Here is a 20,733-nt window from a genome sequence, read left to right on the forward strand (position 1 = left end):
TCATAATTCAAGGAGCATTATATTGTATATTGGCACAAACATAAAACAGGCAGGTAATTATAAAATCTTCCCAAGCATTCACTCATTTGATATTTCCAATGGAACATCATGAATATTTAACTTCATTACTAAACTCTTTTGCAAGTTTCAATGCATCATGCTTTCTCAATTACTCAGTCTCACAATTAAATTGCAGCTACCGTACAGGCTTAACAATTAATAAAATGCATCACAAATAAATCCTGTTAATTGTCAATGCCTGATTCCCATAACATCTGTGATATGAGACTGATGCTTGTGCTCCAGAGATATTTATAAAATAATTATTTCTTTTGTACTGTGGACCTGCTTGTATAAAACATGCCTGAAGGATCCATTCTTCCCTCAAAATGGGAAACTACTTAAAGCCCTCCCGGTTCTGCATTTAAGTGAGAGGGGAGACACTGAAGACAAGACTACAAGTGGAGCTTTGATAAATGCATGGAGTGCTCGCATCATTACATCCAAGACAAGACTTGCCGACAAGAAACCCAAATCAATCTTGTTATCTGGATCCCACAAGGAGGTCATCTCTCTCCTCCAGCATTCATCAGGACATTTGGCACAGCACAGAGTGGGAGAGATCACCAGCCTGGCATTACACAATCATAAATCAACAGCAGAGCACCACTGGACTCTGAACTTGTGGGTAGAGCGTGAAAGAATTAAAAATATAGAACTGGATGCGTTTTCAATTACACATTTCCTTCACAATGCCTCATGATGTTTGGTGGAATAAGCCCGAGTCTAAATTTGTACAAGTGCCAGATTGATGCCATTACGTCGCTAAACCTTCTTCCGAGTTTCCCATTAAAGTCCATGTAAAGGCAATTCAGAGATGTTTCTAAACGCATTATAAATGTTAGAAATGTATTGCTGAAAACAGGTTACAAAGACTTTGAACTATGTAGTACTGAATTGGGAAGTTTTTTGTTTTTTTAATCATTCAAATTTGGCTGGTGGTTAACATATTTTTCTGTGGTGTGACATTTAATTTTGCTTTACACCGACTTTAATGATATTTGCTCCAGATGGGCAGCGCAGAATTTGTACAGTTTTTACCTGCAATAGGAATAGATTGTCAACAACACAAAAAGCAAAACAGAGCTGCACAAACTAGCAGAAAACAGCACAAAATTAAGGTTTTTGAAAGATGCCTGTTGGCAAAACTGAATTTTCGGTCTTCCGTGTCACATGATCCTTCAGAAATCATTCTAATATGCTGATCTGTTGCTCAAGAATCATTTCTTATTTCTATATTATAACATTTCTTGTGGCAGTTTAACCTGTGGTTACCATAGGATTACCACAAAAGCATGGTAAATCAATGCATTTCTTTGGGAATACATATGCAATATTATTTTTAATTGAACTTACATTACAATAATAACTAAGAATATCACCATTATTATTAGTTTCTGTCCTTAGATTTTTCATTCTGTAACACACCTCACCATCTATAGAACTTGGTGGCATCATTGTGTTCACTCTCGTATCTGAAGCCCTGACAGTGCTTTGACCATAGTTCTCAAATGTTATAGGTAACATTCATACAAATCGCGCACACACAAACACACTTTAGATCTACACACACTCCGGCAATGTCTTTTGTGTATGCATAGTTACATATTTGCGCAGTGTTACACAATTGATGCCGATTTGCACTGAAGGTTCCGTTCAAAATGATTCAATTGCATTAATCCATCTATTAACAGTCTTGTTATAATTTACTGCTTAATGCACTAGCAGACAGCATTATCACATGGCTGCATATATAGTTCATTTAAGTTCTTTTACAGCCAACTGATTAATTTCCATGAGGAAATTATTTAAACACTTGACTTAATTAAGATACAGTTAAATATTGGTCTGTTCAGAGTGAAACAGATACTCAAGACTCACTGGTGCGAACCACTTAAAAAAAAAACAAAAGAAAAAAACGGGTAAATCAGAGCCAATCCCAGAAGCTTTATTGACTCTAGTTGTTATCAGAGTCCCTTCCGCATTGATCAGATAATGAAGCGAGGAATGCATCAACCCTTCGTCTGGACACCCAACAGCCATGCTTGCTCATTAATCACCCGAGAGGACAAGGGAAAAATAAACCTTCAACTGTTCAAGATGGCCTTTCAGTTACGGAAGGACCCAGCGTGATTGAGAGTTCGACATTGCCATGTTTTTCAGCATGTGTCCATCCATCCATCCATCGGCACCTCCACAGCCCTAGCCAGGCACACCAGCTACAGCCAAATGGCTAAAATTAGGCTCTGGATTGACAGCTTCAATTGAATTGTTGGTAGGCAGAGTGGAAGTGCCCGTGTTTTTCTACTCTACCTTGGTGACACTCAATTAGGTCAAGCTTTAGTTTGTGAGAGTGTGTGACGCCTAGCGACAAGGTAATATTTCACAATCTGGTGATAAAAAGAAACACTTCACAAAATTCAACAGAAGAACCTGGAGTCACTGGGTGTGGAAAAACTGCTAAAAACTGATTATCTTTGTAGAGTATCACTTGTAAAGAGCAAAGTTAGTGGATGCATAACATTACTATGTTACAGTAAATATAATTACTGGAGTTGCACTGCAATTTCAACCAACAGAAATAACAAGGACAATTTAGGTCGATAGTCGAAAGAGAAAGCAGGCTGAAAAACCTGTCTGACAAACTATGTGAAATTGTTTTAATTGGATCTAATGTAAATGCAAATCATGATGGTTGATATATTAGCAGAAAAGGCTGTCACATTTATGGCTGATATGACAAACACACCTCAGAAAAGAAACACAACAAAGCTGAAGTCTATGGAAGCATATTGTGGTCACAATGTTTGTGTACTGAACTAAGTCAGGGTTTTTGCCATGTCAAAAATAGTCTTTATTGGTGGTGATGGACAAACATGGTCATCCACACACACACACACACACACACACACACACACACACACACACACACACACACACACACACACACACACAGTACAAGTACCCTACCCATGTGAACTACAAGCCCAGTACTGACAAAAAAAAAAAAAAAAAAAAAAAAGTCCCAAATAAATGCAAAGAAATTATGTAAAATGAACATCCTATTTACTAATCACTGTCAGGACAGATCAGAAAACAAAGTGCTTAGAACCATTTTATAGCCCATTTAAAATCTAAAAAAAAATGTATATGTTAAATTTGAAACGTTAGTAATAAAATGAACAGTAGTTACAGATTCTTCTGATAAATAGACCTACTGCACCTGAAAAAGTATTTTAATTTCATTTGTACTTAATAAAAATAGTGAAAATGAAATAAGACGGGTAACGGGTAAAATTTCAAATTAACATTTTTCGTTTTGGGCAAGAACTTTCATTTTGGTATACCACTAACTATTATACTGTTATTTATTTCATTATACACAACCATGCAAAAGTTTGGGGTTGGTAAGACTTTTAAATGTTTTTGAAAGAAGTCTCTTATGCTCAAAGTAAAAACATTACATTAATATTGCAAACATATTATTACAATTCAACAAATCCATTTTATATTGTAATACACTAAGATCACTTCTGTTGTGGCAAAACTGAATTTTCAGGATCCTTGATGTATAAAAAGTTCAAAAGAAGAGCCTTTATTTGAAATAGACTTTCTGTAAAAATGATTTTATGAATGAATGCATTAATTATTTAAAAAAAAAAATCTTACTAACCCCAAACTTTTTAAAGGTAGTGTATATACACCAGACCAAGCAAAACACCTGAATGGAGGAAAAAATAAATAAATCAATAAATCAATCCCATTCTGTCATCTCTAGATAACAGAATTGAATTCAACCAATAGTCTTCAGTGCATACTGTGCTCTTTGTTTTATAAAGACAAAAAATTTAGATCTTAAGGGGAAAAGATGTTTTAGAACTTATTTGACTCCTTTCCAAAGTATTTAAACAGAGTTAATTAAACATGCATTATTTTGTGGCAAATTAATTAAAGTAATAACTCTCAGATGAACCCAAAATCTAACTTTCAAATATCTAAAACTGTTTCCCTCTCACAAACACTTCTAACTATGAAAGATTTATGCATGCCCCAAATTGCCAGTATCTATTTTTAAGATGTGAAACTTCCTACTGTTTTAGTGAAAGGCAGCCTGTTATTTCAGTCAAAGTTTAGTTTTAGAAGTCAAAATCCTGCAAATCAAGGTAAACACACAAGATCAGACACCAGAGAGGGCACTTATATTTTTAGATTTATAATTAGAACTAGCTCTGTTTAATGAGAAAAAGAACACTGACATGATCACGTCAGCAAACTTGCAAGTAATTAAATCTAGAAAACATCCAGAGAACATAACTAATAACCAAATATTTCAAAATTTTCAAGCACAAATTTTTTAATTAGTTTCAAATTCATTTTTTTGAAACAAACATTTAAATCGTGGCTGTCATAACTGATTTATTCAAACATGCATTAAATATTGAAGAACATTAAAAATTATAATCAATATGTAACAGTGCATATCTATGGTTATCAGAATGTTGCTTTCTAGAGTACAGTTTTCTAGCTGACTAATGAGTCTATGGTCACTGAATATGTTTTCTGAGGTAAATGTGATGTTACGTGACATTGTTTACAAGCTGTTTTATTGACGTCTTTCCGAGGTTGAAACACTGATTGAGCCATTACACGAGACATGATACAGATTTCGGTAAGTTGTACTGTATATTGTAACATACCTTCAGATGTTTAGTCATGTTTATTTCACGCTGTAACTGGTATTAAAGCGGAGGAGAGGATGTTGACATGCGCCCGTGATGCCGCTTCTCTTTAACTGAGGCGCTACAGCGATCTGTCACGTCACATTAAACGGCGACAAAACTGTATTTATTTTTTGAATCTCATAATAAGATGGACGTCATTTGAAATCTGAGACTTTGCTTCATATCAAAAGTAACAAAGCAAAAAGACTATTGCGATTTATTGGATGGGAGGCGCAACATATTCTGCTCATTCATCAACTGAAAACAGACTAGACTAATCGGTTCTTGGGATTTAAGAATCGATATCGGTTCGTAAAAATGAGAATCGATTAAAATTGAGAAATCGATATTTTTTTACCCAGCCCTAATGGTTACTGTAAGAGATATTCAGGTACGTTGATGGAACCGTGACTACACTGTATGTTTGTTGACGTTGTGTTTTATGTCATACAAGCTTAAATATTTGATTTCCTCTGATAAAGTATGCATTGTTGTTGAAAACAATGCTAATTTAAATATTCCCAAAGATAATGTTAACTGGCTAACAGTGAGGTTTAACTGAAAGAAGAAGAGGGTCAGCTAGACGGGTTAAAAGTTACAAATCAGTAAAGTGCCACAGAGTATGACATCATTTACCAGCAAAAGTGTGGTTCACTACTTTTCATTAATTTACATATAGAGTTTCATTGTACCCATTTTTAAATCCCTAATTGTTGGTAAAATGTTAGTAAAAATCTGAACTACTGGACTGACCAGCAAAAAAAAAAAAAAAAAAAAAAACTTTATTGAGCCCTGAAAAGCACAAATAGACAGTGTGAAAGTCAAAAAGCTTTAAACCAAACCTCATTACCAATATGACAGAAAAAGAATTAGTGAGATGGGGAAGTCTTTAACATGCTTTATAAGGCTCAGGCTAATAATAATTTCCATCAATGGACAGTCTCATTATATTAGAGGTCTTATTTTCAAAAAGTGTTGAAAATATACCAAGCGAGCTGCTTCATCCATGATGACTTTTGAACAACGAGAGGGAATTACAGTGACTTTGATGGAAATAGCGCTTTAAATGTCGGACCATAAGCCGCAGCTCAGCTTTGATTAAGAACGGATTCCCATGTCAGACGTTCTATTTGTACATCATGGACACAATTAACTCTACATGACTACCTTTGTATTTCACCACTTTTTGCTGGCTGGTGACCGCGCTTTTGAAAACCGAACACGACGCATGGCTTTTAAATTGTAATTGGCAAGTTGCAGCTTGCCTGCCAGGGGAACCTTTGAAACTTTCAGACGAAACTAAGTTTCAGCATTGTCAGGAAGTCAATGAAACATAAGGTACAAAATTGCAATGTCTACCATCCAGACGCAGACCTATTTATAGGGCTTTTAGATTTATTAGATACAGAATAGAGAGAGAGGATAATAATCAGGAGAAAAAGAAATGCAAAGCTCAACAATAATGGGTTTTTCCATCTTTTTCCTGAATTTTCACTGACCCCACTGCAAAAGAAAAAACTGCTACAAGCTGGAAATTTAAGATATAATGTAACTACATATATTCATGGTTTGTAGTTTTCAACACAATCTTACTGATGGTTTCAAGACTATGTCATTTTTGCAATTTTGACTAAACCTCAAATACTGTATGTTAGCCTGTGCAAAACAACATAATACACATAATACACACACACACACAAAAAAAATTGTATAAGATCAATGAATGTAACATTTATGGGCAGGAAACTGGTTCATTGGTCCATTTAGGAAATGAATGTATTTTCTCACTTTTGGAAATATTCACCTGTAACAATTGCTGGTCAATGGCAGCTCTACTAAAATGGTACTTCAGAGCTACACTAAGGTGATACCTGGTAAAGGATTTTCAACCAGGCAATTGATTTCAGACAGTCTCTCTGGAAATGATTCCGAGTATCATAAAAGACTCGTTCCAGGCCTGATTTATGGAGTCGGCGGGAATATGAAGATTGACACATTTCATTTTCTTCCAGCGTGGCCATCCCGAACGCCATCAAAAAGAAAATGTGCAGGCAGCATATGTTTTCATTAGCCAGGATGGATTAATGCGCAAGCTTCTAGAGCTTCAATATACTGGCAGGAGGGAGATTGTTTACTAGCTGTGTCTGTTCGCCGCTTCGGTTGGACAAGAGCTTACCAAATAATAATTCAAATGACTTTTCTCAGAGAACGTTCTGCCGAAATAAAACCATCCCACCAGCTGTCCAACTGCCTGGCAGACTCACTCTGATGGCCAGCCTTGACGAGACGGCATGTAGATGACAAAAAAAAAAAAAAAAAAAAAAGATAATTTACCATGCTGAGAAGAGCCTTTCTTAATTTTGCATCATCCATCTATGACAATCACAATATCCAACATTGAGGTGTGACACAAAACTCAGAAACAGTACGGTACAGTTCCTATAAAACATTTCAAATAACACAAAGAGTGTTCAATCCCAGAAGCGCAATGAAAATTTATGCAAACTACATGCCAGCGCTAAATGCACAAAGCCTGTCTCTTCTCCACTTACCAGTGATCAACCGAACACAACCGCTCCCCGGTTTCAATTAAAATGCCCAATTAAACCCAAGCTGGGCAGACTAATGTTGTTAAGTAATCCAAGTTCACAAAGCTGCCCGATTTATTATTGTTCCCAATATCCTGTGCACATTTTAATTTCTCCAGTTATAGCAGCAATTAAACCTGCCGCTGCATTGTTTACCATCACAGAAACTCTCATTTGAATCTCAGATATTAATGGAGTGAAGATGACAAACAGGCAGCTATTACCTTAACAGCCACCGCATCGTTCTGCACAACGGATGAAATATTTAAACTGCACTTCAAATTTAGAGTGTTATTTTATACATAACCTCAATGATATAATGGGTGAACTCATGCTTATCAAAACCTTGATAGAAAAACAGAACACTGTAAATCTTTGAACTGCATTACCTCCACAAAGTAAACGAAGAGAAATATTTGGGCTAAGGAAGATTTTACTTCTCTTATGCTCAACAAGGCTACATTTATTCGATCATAAATACAATAAAATAGTAATATTGTGAACTTAAAATACCTGTTTTCTATTTTAATATATTTTAGATGTAAGCACAGGTGAAATATAATTTATTCCTGTGATAGCAAAGTCTTAAAGGGTTAGTTCACCCAAAAATTACTCACCCTCAAGTCGTTCCAAACCTATAAGACCTTCGTTCATCTTCAGAACACAAATTAAGATTTTTTGATGAAATCCGTGAGCTTTCTGGCCTCCAATAGACCGCAACGGTATTACCACTTTCAAGGCCCAGAAAGGTAGTAAAGACATCGTTAAAATTGTCCATGTGACTAAAGTGGTTCAAACGTAATGTTATGAAGCGATGAGAATGCTTTTTGTGTGCAAAAAACAAACAAAAATAATGACTTCATTCAACAATTTCTTCTCTTCCATGTCAGTGTCCTATGCTGTTGACATTGTACACACAGTTCAGCGCTTCCGGATTCTACATCAGAACGCCAGCTCAGTAGTGGCCGACGCTGTTCACGTGAGCACCACGACACATGCGTGCGCTGCTGACGCAGGAGCTGGCCAATAATGAGTTGTCAGAATTTTCATTTTTGGGTGAACTTTAATTATAACATGTTCCTTTAGAAATCCCTCGAATTCATAGTTTTCAGTCATGTGACTGGCACGGAGACCTGGAGGGTAAAACATCCATAGAACTGCAGCGCATCTCAGTTTTTGGGCACTTGTGATCCATATAGAGCATCTGCTGCAGTATTTTAAATCACTAAAAATGTGAAAAACACTTAAAGTGCCTTATACTGAATTTGGTCTTTTTATATCACCATCTCACTACAGCTTTTTTACAAACCTGGTAAAAAATGATTGGCGGGCAAAGGAGGAAAGCCTTGTTTTGCCCTCCAGGTGGGGGTTCCAATAAGGGTCTGACTCTGATGTTACATGAAAACTATGAATATGCTTCTTTGGTGCTCAAGAATCTTTTCTTATTATCATCATGAATGTTGAAAAACAGTAGTGCTGCTTAAGATTTTTTGGGTAAACCATGATACATTTGTTTCAGAATTTTTTTTATGAATAAACAAAGTTCACAAGAACAGCATTTATTTGAAGCAGAAATATTTTGTAACATTACAAATGCCTTCACTGTCACATTTGTTTAATTTAATGCACCCTTGCTGAATACAATATCTTACAGACTCCATACATAAAATACATACAAATGTATCATTTTCAGTACAGTGCAACTATTTTCCTATTCAAAAGATTAAGCCTGTATGATCCTGTATATTTTTTAATGTTTGTGCTTGTGCTGCTGAACAAAAGACAACAAGGAAGGAAGCAGCAAAGCTCACGCCCCACGTCAAGCATGAAAAGCCCTCAATGTGCCGTCTGCTGGGAATCTCCTGACACACATTACATTTACATGCGTTATAAATATGATGCAAGGGGAGAAACTCAATGGTAGGAATATAAACAAGCACTGTTTTTCAAAAGGATAATAGCATATCTCAGGGAAGCACATTTTGCTGCCATTTGGCAGGGTCGGGGGAAAAAAAATAATAAAATCGAGACGCCTCCACGGTGGGTACAGCAATCTTGGCAGGAGCTAAGAGAAAAGCTGCTTTTGATTTCCTGACCAACAACCCTCCCCGTGACCTCCTCCATCTCCTAGCCGCCTTTTAATCTCCGTCTGAGGGTGGAAATGACCCATGACTTCTCAGTGTGTGCCATCAAGCACTTTACGCTAAGCCTCTCCAAACTATCATCTCTGACGCCCACTCTTCTACACCTTAAAAAAAAAAGCAATCTCATGACTGCTATAACCTCTCCATCGCGTTACCTTTCTAGTCATCCAAGACCACCTTAACGCAGCTCCCCCATCAACTCTAACTGTGAGCTACAAGTTCTATTTCTGTAGATTACAATAACACCCCATGAACCCTTCAAAAATAGAAAACCTTTGAATTTTAGCAAAGGAATACATGCTAAATGTGGGATTGTTTATATAATTGAATTCGGAGTGAATCAGTAGAACCCCTCCCAATAATGCCTTCCTTTAAAGTAACATAGCACAGGCCCTGTTTACAACGAACATCCTCGGTCAGCTTAGACGAACTGCCACATGCAAATGAATCTCTAGTGATCACTGATTGTTGTGGGAAAGGTCTAAATTTTGTGACTACATACATCACTTATTTCCTCAGTGTGTCATTGCACCTTTTAAGAAGCATCAATAACATTGAACTCAAAATAACCAAGTTACTTACTGCAAGTGCTTTGGACAGTCTTGTGCGGAAGTCATTCAGGACAATCGCGACAATTTCTTGGTGGGGAATGTAGGCATTGCCAGCAAGCAAGTAGACTTTCCTTGTGCGCACTAAATCCAGGGCATCCTGAAATGGGACCTGACAAAAAAAAAAAACAATTTTAATACTTTATTAATAACAGATATTTTAAATCTACTGCACATACATAATATTGAAGTGTTACAGCTTATGCTAACTTAAAAAGATTCACAGGCAAGTCAATGAATGATAAAATCTCATTTTAGTTGAGACAAACACTTAAAACCCATAGAACATGCATTATAAACTAACTAGGTGTATATGAATTTAATGATTTAAAGTGAATCATTCATCATGTCTTATTTTACTTTTACAAAGTTTCAGAGACTCAGCATGAAATAGTTATAATTATCTTACTTTGTAGAAATCATATTCTTCCACTGTGATTCCACTTAATCCATAACTGGAGTTGATGAGCTTGTCTTTTAAGCTTTTCTTTTCCTCTGCACTTACCTGTTAAGTGAAAGGAAAAAAATAGCACAAGCTGACATTTAGATTCAAATAACTAGAAGAGATAAAGCAAGGACAACATTCGGCAAAGAAAAACACATTTATCATCACAATTAAGAGAACAACTTTAAAGAAAAACAGCTAATAAAATTATATGAAAAGGTTATGACAAAATATATAATTTAGCATTTATTCAGTGACATAATGACATTAGCATTTATTTATAGCTAGAAAACACAAGCATTCAGGCACTGCTCTGAAAACATTAGGACTGTTAAGAGTGGAACTGAAAGACATGAACTGAAAGATGAGCCATGTTTTAAGTGTAGAACAACTGCCCCCTAGAGGACTGAATGTGAAAACACATTTAAATTCCATTGGGCCCTGTACAAGTCTAAAACATCAATGATCATGATGGGATCTTTCAAATTAGAAATAACAAGTGAAATCAAGGTTTTAGCAGGGACATATACTGAAGTATGAAGTAATAAAGTAATCTTTCAGCAATATGTTGGGAAGCTGGAGCATCACAAGAGTTCTGAATTTGATTAGGACAGATAACAATGAGGAATCACTGTATTATATTGTGTCTGTAAAAATACACACTTCCAACAACGGTAAGAAAAAAAACCTCTAAAATGTATCAACAGATCAAGAAAATGGATCAAGTTAGTTATAGCAATTATTTTTCAGCTTTATCATTTTATAATCTAAATTAAAGGGTTAGTTCACCCAAAAATGAACATTTTGTCATCATTTACTCACCAAACCCGCAAGACTTTCATCTTTGAAACACAAATAGATATTTTTAATAAAATCTGAGAGATTTCTGCCCCCCCCGTTGACAGTCCACGCAACTACCATGTTGACGCTTCAAAAAGTTCATAAAGGAGATCTTAAAACCAATCCATATCTATGAATTGAGCAGTTTAGTCCAAATTGTCTTGAGACACGATCGCTTTATATGATGAACAGATTGAAGTTACAGTAGGCTTTTATTTACATATAAACATTCATCAACACACACATCAGATACAGTAAATGGAAGCTCAAACATGCTTGCTTGACGAGCAAGAGCCAATGAGGTTCATTTTATATTAAGTGGCCTTAACTATTATGTACTTACATCAAAAAATAAGTACAATGTACTTATTGGGTTCATATTGAATTGTAAAACACTTTTGCTGCTATTGAGGTGGGATACAGATAAGGTTAGGGAAAGCTTTGGTGGTATGGGTAGGTTTAAGGGTAGGGGTTAGGCGTAAGGGATGGGTCAACAGTGTAATTATAAATGTAATAACAGAAATTAATTACAGATGGAATTACATGCAGGTGTTTTTCAAATATAAGTACAATGTAAAAACATGTATGTACACAATAAGTGCATTGTATCAAATCATTAATTTAAATGTAAGTACATAGTAGTTAAGGCCACTTAATATAAAGTGGGACCGATTAGTTTTATGATCTCTTTATGAACTTTTTGAAATGACAAAGTAGCTGCGTGGACTGTCAGCAGAGGGACAGAAAGCTCTTAATTTCACTTAAAATATCTTCATTTGCATTTCAAAGATGAACGAAAGTCTTATAGGTTTACAACGACATGGTGATTGATGTAATTGATGATAATTTTTTTTATTTTTGGGTGAACCAACCCTTCAAATGAACAGATTTTTTTCTGATAACATCAAAGGCAAGGGAATTGGTGAGGTTTCAACAGTGAAATGAATATGTAAAATAGCCTCACCGTCTCATACTTCAAATTATTTTTATGCAAAAAGTCAGTCTTGTGCTTTGAAGGAAGGCAACTGAACCGGTAACGGAAAAGATCCATTTCTTGTTGGATGAACCATCGCCTGAGGTCCTCCCTAAAATGAAATAAAAGTCTATGGTTCAATTTATACCTCAGACCAACACAATATTAAAATGAAATAAAAATCTGACAATGTTAACTTCAAAATTTGCCTATAAATGATCTTAAATATTATATACATTTAAAAAAAAAATAGGGGCTTGGGAGCAAAACCCAGCATTTGAGTGTTAATTATGTTTAGCTTCAACTAAAGGCAATCTCACACTACACAACTTTTGGATGGATTTTGCTGTCGCAGACAGATTTTCAAGGCCCGCAACAAAACCCCTGCATCGCTGCCATTTTAGCATGAGGTCTCTGCAGAACAAAAGTGGGCTTTTCTAAATTTGTCAGCATTATGGTGGGCGTTTCTATATCATGCAATGAAAATGATGCTAGTCTGCTATGACAACAAGATGACAGATGACAAGAAACCTTGTAGGGTAGTGTGAACACCACATCGTAATCTTACAGCCTTGTAGTGTGAGCTTGCCTTAAGATGTTACATAAATGCATATTCATAGATTTAAATTCAGCACACTAACAAAGACAGATTAGACACAAAAATAAGATAATTGACCATTTTAAGTAGTTCCTAAATTGCACATAAGAATACTTACGTCTGGCAATAAGCCAAGCGTAGAATGAAATGGGAGATATGGTCTTTTCTTCGTTTCTCATATTCAGATATTCCTGCCTGAACCTTTCGGTCATCCTGGGTTATTAGGACATATTGTTGAGGAGAAAAAAAAAGATATAAAATACATGGCGTGCACTCATTTAAAAAGCGTGATCATAAAATTAATGGTGATCATAAAATTAATCATTTTTCTATGACTTGTGTAGGTATAACATTGTATTGTGTAGGGGGAAGTTTCATTACAGATTCAAAAGCTAACATCAAATAAGGTCATGTCTGTTGTGAGGAAAAAATATTTGTGTTGCAAAATCTATGCAATGAATGTTAGACATTTGCAGCACCACAAAATCTCAGCAGTAGTGTATCCCCTGTAGGTAAAGACATACATAAATAAATAAATAAATAAATAAATAAATGTATATGAAGAATGTGTCCTCACCAGTTCTGTCCTATATGGGAAGTTCAGACTTAAAAATTCAGCTTCCAATTTCTTCGAATATTGATCTGAATTTCTCACATAGCTCACCCCAAGATTTTCCACAGTCTTGAGCACTTGGAAAAGCACACAATTAAATATACAAATATATTAGTAGATTAAAATAATTCTCATTTAAAAACTCTTAAATACACCGGGTCCATGCAGATGACTCACATTTCAACCTCTCCACTGCAAAGTTTTCAAACTCAGTGAGAGAGATGTTGTCCAGGGGAGGCTGTCCATAGAACTGAAGACAGTGATCATACAGATCATTCTGAGAGCTGCCAATCAGCTTCTTTCTTCTGCCTGAAAACTGCATTTCAATTCTAGACAGAGTGTTATCAATAAGTTTACCAAAACTGGATAATGTGACATCTTTTAAAAACATTATGGTCTGAAAAACATAACATTATTAGACCCATAGCAATTATAATGAGAAAAGAGCTTAATGATCAATATACACACACAAACAGACACATTACAGTACAGCTCGCATGACATAAACTTCATATAAACTGCTACAACTTACTTAAATAATGAACTAGAATAATGCTAGGTTAACCAGCTAACACAGTTAATAGTCTACACACAATAGCTTTTATTTTCTTTCCGCAGTCAAAGTCATCATTTAACGTTAAACACGTGTCTGCTAATAATATCGTGTCTTTACAGAAAAACACATTTTTACTACACGTAATTATCAAATAAGAAACTCACATCTCAAAACAATCGCTGCCTGTCTGTTCCCGGAGCCTGAATCCCGCCAACGAACTGACGTTCCAAACAAAGCGCGGGTATATGACGTCACTCTCAAAATTCACCAATCGTGTTCTGTGAATGACTGTTTCCGGGGGCTGTTTTGCCGTGTGCTTTCTGTTGCTGAAGAAAAATCTGAATCATTTCCGCAAATCGGTTCGTTCGAACAGCTCGTTTCAAAGAACCGACTCAAACTATAAAAGAAAGTTCCATAATTCTTTTACATCGTGACGTATAACTTTTTCCACGTAGCTAGTCACTGACGTTTCAATAAAGCCATACTTATGCACCTTTACTGCGTTTTATGTTTTTCATTAGACATTTAGAACTTAAATATATTATTTATTATATTAAACAATACTAAAATTAATTCATCTTGGCTGAATCTGAAACCTTTTGTTGTGTTGCTAAAAAGTCATTAGGGACGTTTTATTTGTAACATTCCTGTCAGTAACTTCCTTTTCGCATCAACAGTCAAATGCACGGTTCAACCCAAATGCCAATACTGTTCACTCACTTTAATACTCGTTTTTTGGTAACAAGTTCAAATGATTCACTGAAAAGATTCGACTTCAAATGAACGCGTTTTTCTGAACAGGTTTAGTGAGACATGCATAACTGGGATTGAGATCTAGTCTAAATTCGTAATAGTTTGTATGTGACTGTAATTTAGCTGTTATCATCTTGTTGTGGGCAACAGCTTCACTTTGACCAACAATAAAGTGTTGCCTGTTATGCACACACTAGGCCTGTTTATCCTTTACTTAAAATGGTAATGTTCTAAAATACCTTTTTAATTTTCTTAGCTATGTTACTATAGTAAGAAATACCTTGCCAATAGATACAGCCTATATGAAAAGGATTTACTTGAAATTCGTTTATCTGATTATTTTTTTCTGAATGAACTTGAGTAAAACTGCTTTCAAGAAAAAATGTCCCGTATAATATGTGGTTCCATTTTAATCCCACAATAATTTTCGAAGTAATTTTTATAGCCTACAATTGTCACATGCATTTGACATTTTCGTGTTTTTTCTCTCTCATTTTTTTGTAGTCACAAAGCTCTTTCTAGCTCTTTTCATCTCCATGGCTCTCTAACATGGTTTTCCTCAACGTTTTATGACACATAGTGTATATGCTACCATTGTATTGTACTGAAAATATGTGCCTACTGCTTGCTTCAGCACGTAATTCTACACAAAAATACACAAGCAACAGATCTAATCAAAGGTTTACTTACTGTACTTCCTTATACCACCCACACACACCATTCTGTAAACATGTGACTTAGCCAAACCAGCTGATTGTATAAATCTTCAATGGTTCTTGTGAGAGAGAACTCATTGTGCTTTCACCGCTTAGGCAGAATGGCTCAATGCTTTCCTTCTGCAGGCCATGCTCTAAACCACATTATTTGATCCCTCAGCAGTTTTATGTCCAGAAATTATTTGTTTAGACGTACCTTTAGTGTTATTGAAAAATTAAAAACAAATGGATGTATGTTCATAAATGACAGCCTAAAATACCAGCATCTGCCCAAGTTGCTTGATAGCATGCAGAAACACTTGCTAAGTGGGATGTTTTGGCTTAGAGTGCCCTCCATTGGCTATAGAGTAGTAGTGTTTATTTATATGGTCTCCCATTGAAAAATATAATTACAAATGTAGCATTATGTTAATGCAGATAGGAACTAAAAGAGAATACTGGCATTGTTCGAATATGTTATTGGCAGCAGTGATTACATGGATTTCCTGCAGGATATTCAGAGGTTTCATGGACCTGGTGAGAAACTTGGAAAAGTGGAGGTTTTTTTTTTTTTTTTTTTTTTTTTTTTTAATGTTTTTAAAAGTCTGCTACGCTCACCAATGCTACATTTATGTGATCAAAAATACAATAAAAAACAGAAATATTGTGAAATAGTATTACAATTTAATATAATGTTTTCTATTTTAATATATTATGAAATTTCTTTCTGTAATGGCAAAGGTGAATTTTCAGCACCATTACTCCAGTCTTCACATGATCCTTATGAAATTATTCTAATATGCTGATTTGGTGTTCAAGAAACATTTCTTATCATTATCAGTTTTGAAAGGATTTTTTCCCCCCAGATTTATTTGATAAATAGAGTTTAAAAGAACAGCGTTGATTTTGATTAATATTATGCACTCTTGCTGACTAAAAGTCTTAATTTCTTTAAAAAAAAAAAAAAAAAAAAAACTTTTTAATGGCAGTTTAAGTTTAATAAAATGAAGCATATGTTTTTTCAAATGAGACAAAACAGCAGGGGTGTAAATATTTGAGTGATTGTACTTCAATAATATGCTTAAGTATTACTTGAGAGAATTAAGTACTTTACTGAAGTTCTATTGAAACTGAATACTACACTCTTACTCAGTTACATTTCCATTTCGAAATGATTTATGTAGGTCATCGTGACTAAAATCTTTCCTCTTTTACTAAGCTAATAAGCTGATCAAATTACACTGCAAGTTGAACTTCTACAGCCAATGACATCAATTCAACTAGTCATTCATCATTCCTCCTTGTACAGAGAAATTTAATCAGTCATCACAACACAATCTGACCTATATCTTTTTGTTTTTATTACAGACTTTGTTGAAGATGAACAAACTTGACTCAATGTGAACATGGTCAGGAATAGGTCTTTAACTACTCAAATCTTAACTAAAACCATCTGCTTCTGAAATTCAGATGTAATTTCTGGTAACAGGTTTCAGTTTTATATCTGTCCTCAAGCCCTGCATAGTAATAGCCAGGATTTTTTGCTAGACACTTTTGATACTGTATATTAATTCTTTTACTTAGGCACAATTTGTCAGTATTTCTTTTTTACACCTCTGTTTGTCAATCAGTGAGAAAGGGCAAAGAGGAAGTTCTCTAAATGTCAAGCACACCTAGCCTTTTAATTTTCTGCACATTCATTATTCATGGGAAAAACACACATGCCTTATAAAAAAGGGAGGATGTGCAAATATGCAAAGGATGTTTATGCACATATAGCACACATAAAACTATTTTAAAATTGTTCCTACAAAAATTAGTCCTCACATGATGGTTGATAAATGCATGTAGATGTTCACTATTTTCTTCTTATTTTCTTTTGTTGGTTTATTTGCCCGCATATGCACTCAAAAAAAATGAATCATTGGATAGCAGTGTCAAGTGGTTCCACACAACTATATTGAGTAATTTGTATAAATAATTTAGTTGTATGAACAAAAGAAATTCAAGTAAAGCTGACAAAATTTCTTTAAATAAATACAAATCATTTGAATTTGTCAGTTACATATTTATATGTGCAGTTTAATAATGTTGTTAAATTTATAAAAGTTTATTACGTAGAGTGAACACATTTAATGACTTAATTTACCTTATTAAATTAATTATTTGCTCTACTAAAAGCACTCAAAAACCAACTAATTGAACAAACTCAATTGAATTGAGAGGAGGAATTCCATTGTATATGCGTAAACACAGAATAAACAGCCTAAACACAGAAGCCACTCTTCTGCATAATGGAAAACCACAAAATTTAAAATGCATAAAATAACATTTTAATCCCTAAATTCATTCTCCTAATGCAGTCCCTTGCAAAGCATGCTGGGAACTACGGATCCTCTGCCTAGTTAGCTATGTCGACATTAATTTGTTTCACTCAGCAATGTTAAGTTGACTGAACAAACATTAAGTAGCTGACAATACTCATTTTTAGTAGGAACAACTCAGTTAAATTAAGTTGATGTAGTTACATGAGTTTTTAAGTAATGTGAATAAGGATGGTTTGAGTGAAACTAACAACAGTGAAAGTTCATTTTTTTAATGTAACTCATAAAAGTGTGAATGAATAAAATAAGAACCAATTTGCTTTAATTTGATCCATGCAGATGAGTCCTTTGCACTATGGTATTTCCCATGATCAATCACATAATAATCCATTGTCTCACTGAACTTTGTGAACTTGCATTTTTGTATAATGGGTTAGGGAAGTGACAGAACACATAACACTAAAGTGACACAAGATTTCGAAGTATTTATAACAGCTAAGTCATCATTTCTGCAGTACTTTCTCAAAATGCAATGACTCACAAGCAGTGAACAAATCATTTTTTGCCAGGAAAAGTTCTTTCTTTTGAGATTTCTTTCACTAAAGGTGAGGGGACATAGCCTTTGTTCTTCCTGGGAAATGATGTCAAGTGAAGCCTACTGCTCACCGTGAGTACACAGAGCTCACAAGAGTGGGGGGTTAATCAGATGGAGGAAAATGGGGAGAACAACAGCATGGGGCAGGGTCGTCTGAACAGCTGTAGGAATGATAATGAAACCATGGCAACTGGGTCAAAGGTAGTTTGATAGACCAACAAAAAGAGTCTTGACCTTTCCCATCTGGAAGCCCTTAGACTCCCAGTGAATGAGCACATGGTGGCCATACAGGAGCTGAAAGACACCTGAGATTTGAAGGCAAATGTTACACCAGTCTCAATTTAAGTATAGCATCATATAGCAAGGTTTATATTATTTGATCATATTTGTGTTCTGATGGTCAGTTACTGGCTTAATCTAAATTAGAAACTTTCAACATTTCTTCATCTTTGTAAAAAAAAAAAAAAGAAAGAAATGTGTTTAATCATATTGAATGTGCGCTTGTAGTGTCTTTCAAATTTTAAAAGTAAATTTAACTGCACTTGCAGATAATACAGGTGCTGGTCACATAATTAGAATATCATCAAAAAGTTGATTTATTTCACTAATTCCATTCAAAAAGTGAAACTTGTATATTATATTCATTCATTACACACAGACTGATATATTTCAAATGTTTATTTCATTTAATTTTGATGATTATAACTGACAACTAAGGAAAATCCCAAATTCAGTATCTCAGAAAATTAGCATATTGTGAAAAGGTTCAATATTGAAGACACCTGGTGCCACACTCTATAATCAGCTAATTAACTCAAAACACCTGCAAATGCCTTTAAATGGTCTAGTTCTGTAGGCTACACAATCATGGGGAAGACTGCTGACTTGACAGTTGTCCAAAAGACGACCATTGACACCTTGCACAAGGAGGGCAAGACACAAAAGGTCATTGCAAAAGAGGCTGGCTGTTCACAAAGCTCTATGTCCAAGCACATTAATAGAGAGGCGAAGTGAAGGAAAAGATGTGGTAGAAAAAAGTGTACAAGCAATAGGGATAACTGCACCCTGGAGAGGATTGTGAAACAAAACCCATTCAAAAATGTGGGGGAGATTCACAAAGACTGGACTGCAGCTGGAGTCAGTGCTTCAAGAACCACTACGCACAGACGTATGCAAGACATGGGTTTCAGCTGTCACATTCCTTGTGTCAAGCCACTCTTGAACAACAGACAGCGTCAAAAGCGTCTCGTCTGGGCTAAAGACAAAAAGGACTGGACTGCTGCTGAGTGGTCCAAAGTTATGTTCTCTGATGAAAACCGTATACCAGGAAGTTTTAGAGCTCTTCATGCTTCCTGCTGCTGATCAACTTTATGGAGATGCAGATTTCATTTTCCAACAGGACTTGGCACCTGCACACAGTGCCAAAGCTACCAGTACCTGGTTTAAGGACCATGGTATCCCTGTTCTTAATTGGCCAGCAAACTCGCCTGACCTTAACCCCATAGAAAATCTATGGGGTATTGTGAAGAGGAAGATGCGATATGCCAGACCCAACAATGCAGAAGAGCTGAAGGCCACTATCAGAGCAACTGGGCTCTCATAACACCTGAGCAGTGCCACAGACTGATCGACTCCATGCCACACCGCATTGCTGCAGTAATTCAGGCAAAAGGAGCCCCAACTAAGTATTGAGTGCTGTAAATGCTCATACTTTTCATGTTCATACTTTTCAGTTGGCCAAGATTTCTAAAAATCCTTTCTTTGTATTGGTCTTAAGTAATATTCTAATTTTCTGAGATACTGAATTTGAGATTTTCCTTAGTTGTCAGTTATAATCATCAAAATTAAAAGAAATAAACATTTTAAATATATCAGTCTGTGTGTAATGAATGAATATAATATACAAGTTTTACTTTTTGAATGGAATTAGTGAAATAAATCAACTTTTTGATGATATTCTAATTATATGACCAGCACCTGTATACTAATAAAATAAATACCACTTAAGTGTAATAAGAACTTTCATGACAATGTTTCCTAATACACTTCAATACATTTTTAAAAGGTGTTTTGTGATCATGTCAAATTAAAAGTTTTATTTTAAAATACAGTAGCCTGTAGCAGGACACTTTTCTAGCAATTTTTTGTTCCAAATTATTTTGTAAAATATATATTTTCTATAAACTTTCTATAAACTACTAAACTTTTATACACTTTAAT

The 20,733-nt window shown here is 35.1% G+C and overlaps 1 protein-coding gene across 1 annotated transcript in view; it reads right to left on the reverse strand.

Moving 5' to 3' along the window:
* prim2 (DNA primase subunit 2) overlaps positions 1-14,466 on the reverse strand; it is a 66,059-nt gene extending 51,593 nt beyond the window's left edge. The window contains exons 1-7 of the mRNA XM_048204791.1: positions 14,311-14,466; positions 13,768-13,919; positions 13,555-13,667; positions 13,096-13,190; positions 12,371-12,491; positions 10,531-10,626; positions 10,096-10,233 (exon numbers count right to left, since the gene is read on the reverse strand). Of these exons, the coding sequence (XP_048060748.1) occupies positions 10,096-10,233; positions 10,531-10,626; positions 12,371-12,491; positions 13,096-13,190; positions 13,555-13,667; positions 13,768-13,912 (708 nt within the window). The 5' untranslated portion in view covers positions 13,913-13,919; positions 14,311-14,466. The remainder of the gene's footprint in view (positions 1-10,095; positions 10,234-10,530; positions 10,627-12,370; positions 12,492-13,095; positions 13,191-13,554; positions 13,668-13,767; positions 13,920-14,310) is intronic.
* Positions 14,467-20,733: the final 6,267 nt, after the last annotated feature.

This window comes from Megalobrama amblycephala, linkage group LG10 (genome assembly GCF_018812025.1).
Source record: "Megalobrama amblycephala isolate DHTTF-2021 linkage group LG10, ASM1881202v1, whole genome shotgun sequence".
NCBI lineage: Eukaryota > Metazoa > Chordata > Actinopteri > Cypriniformes > Xenocyprididae > Megalobrama > Megalobrama amblycephala.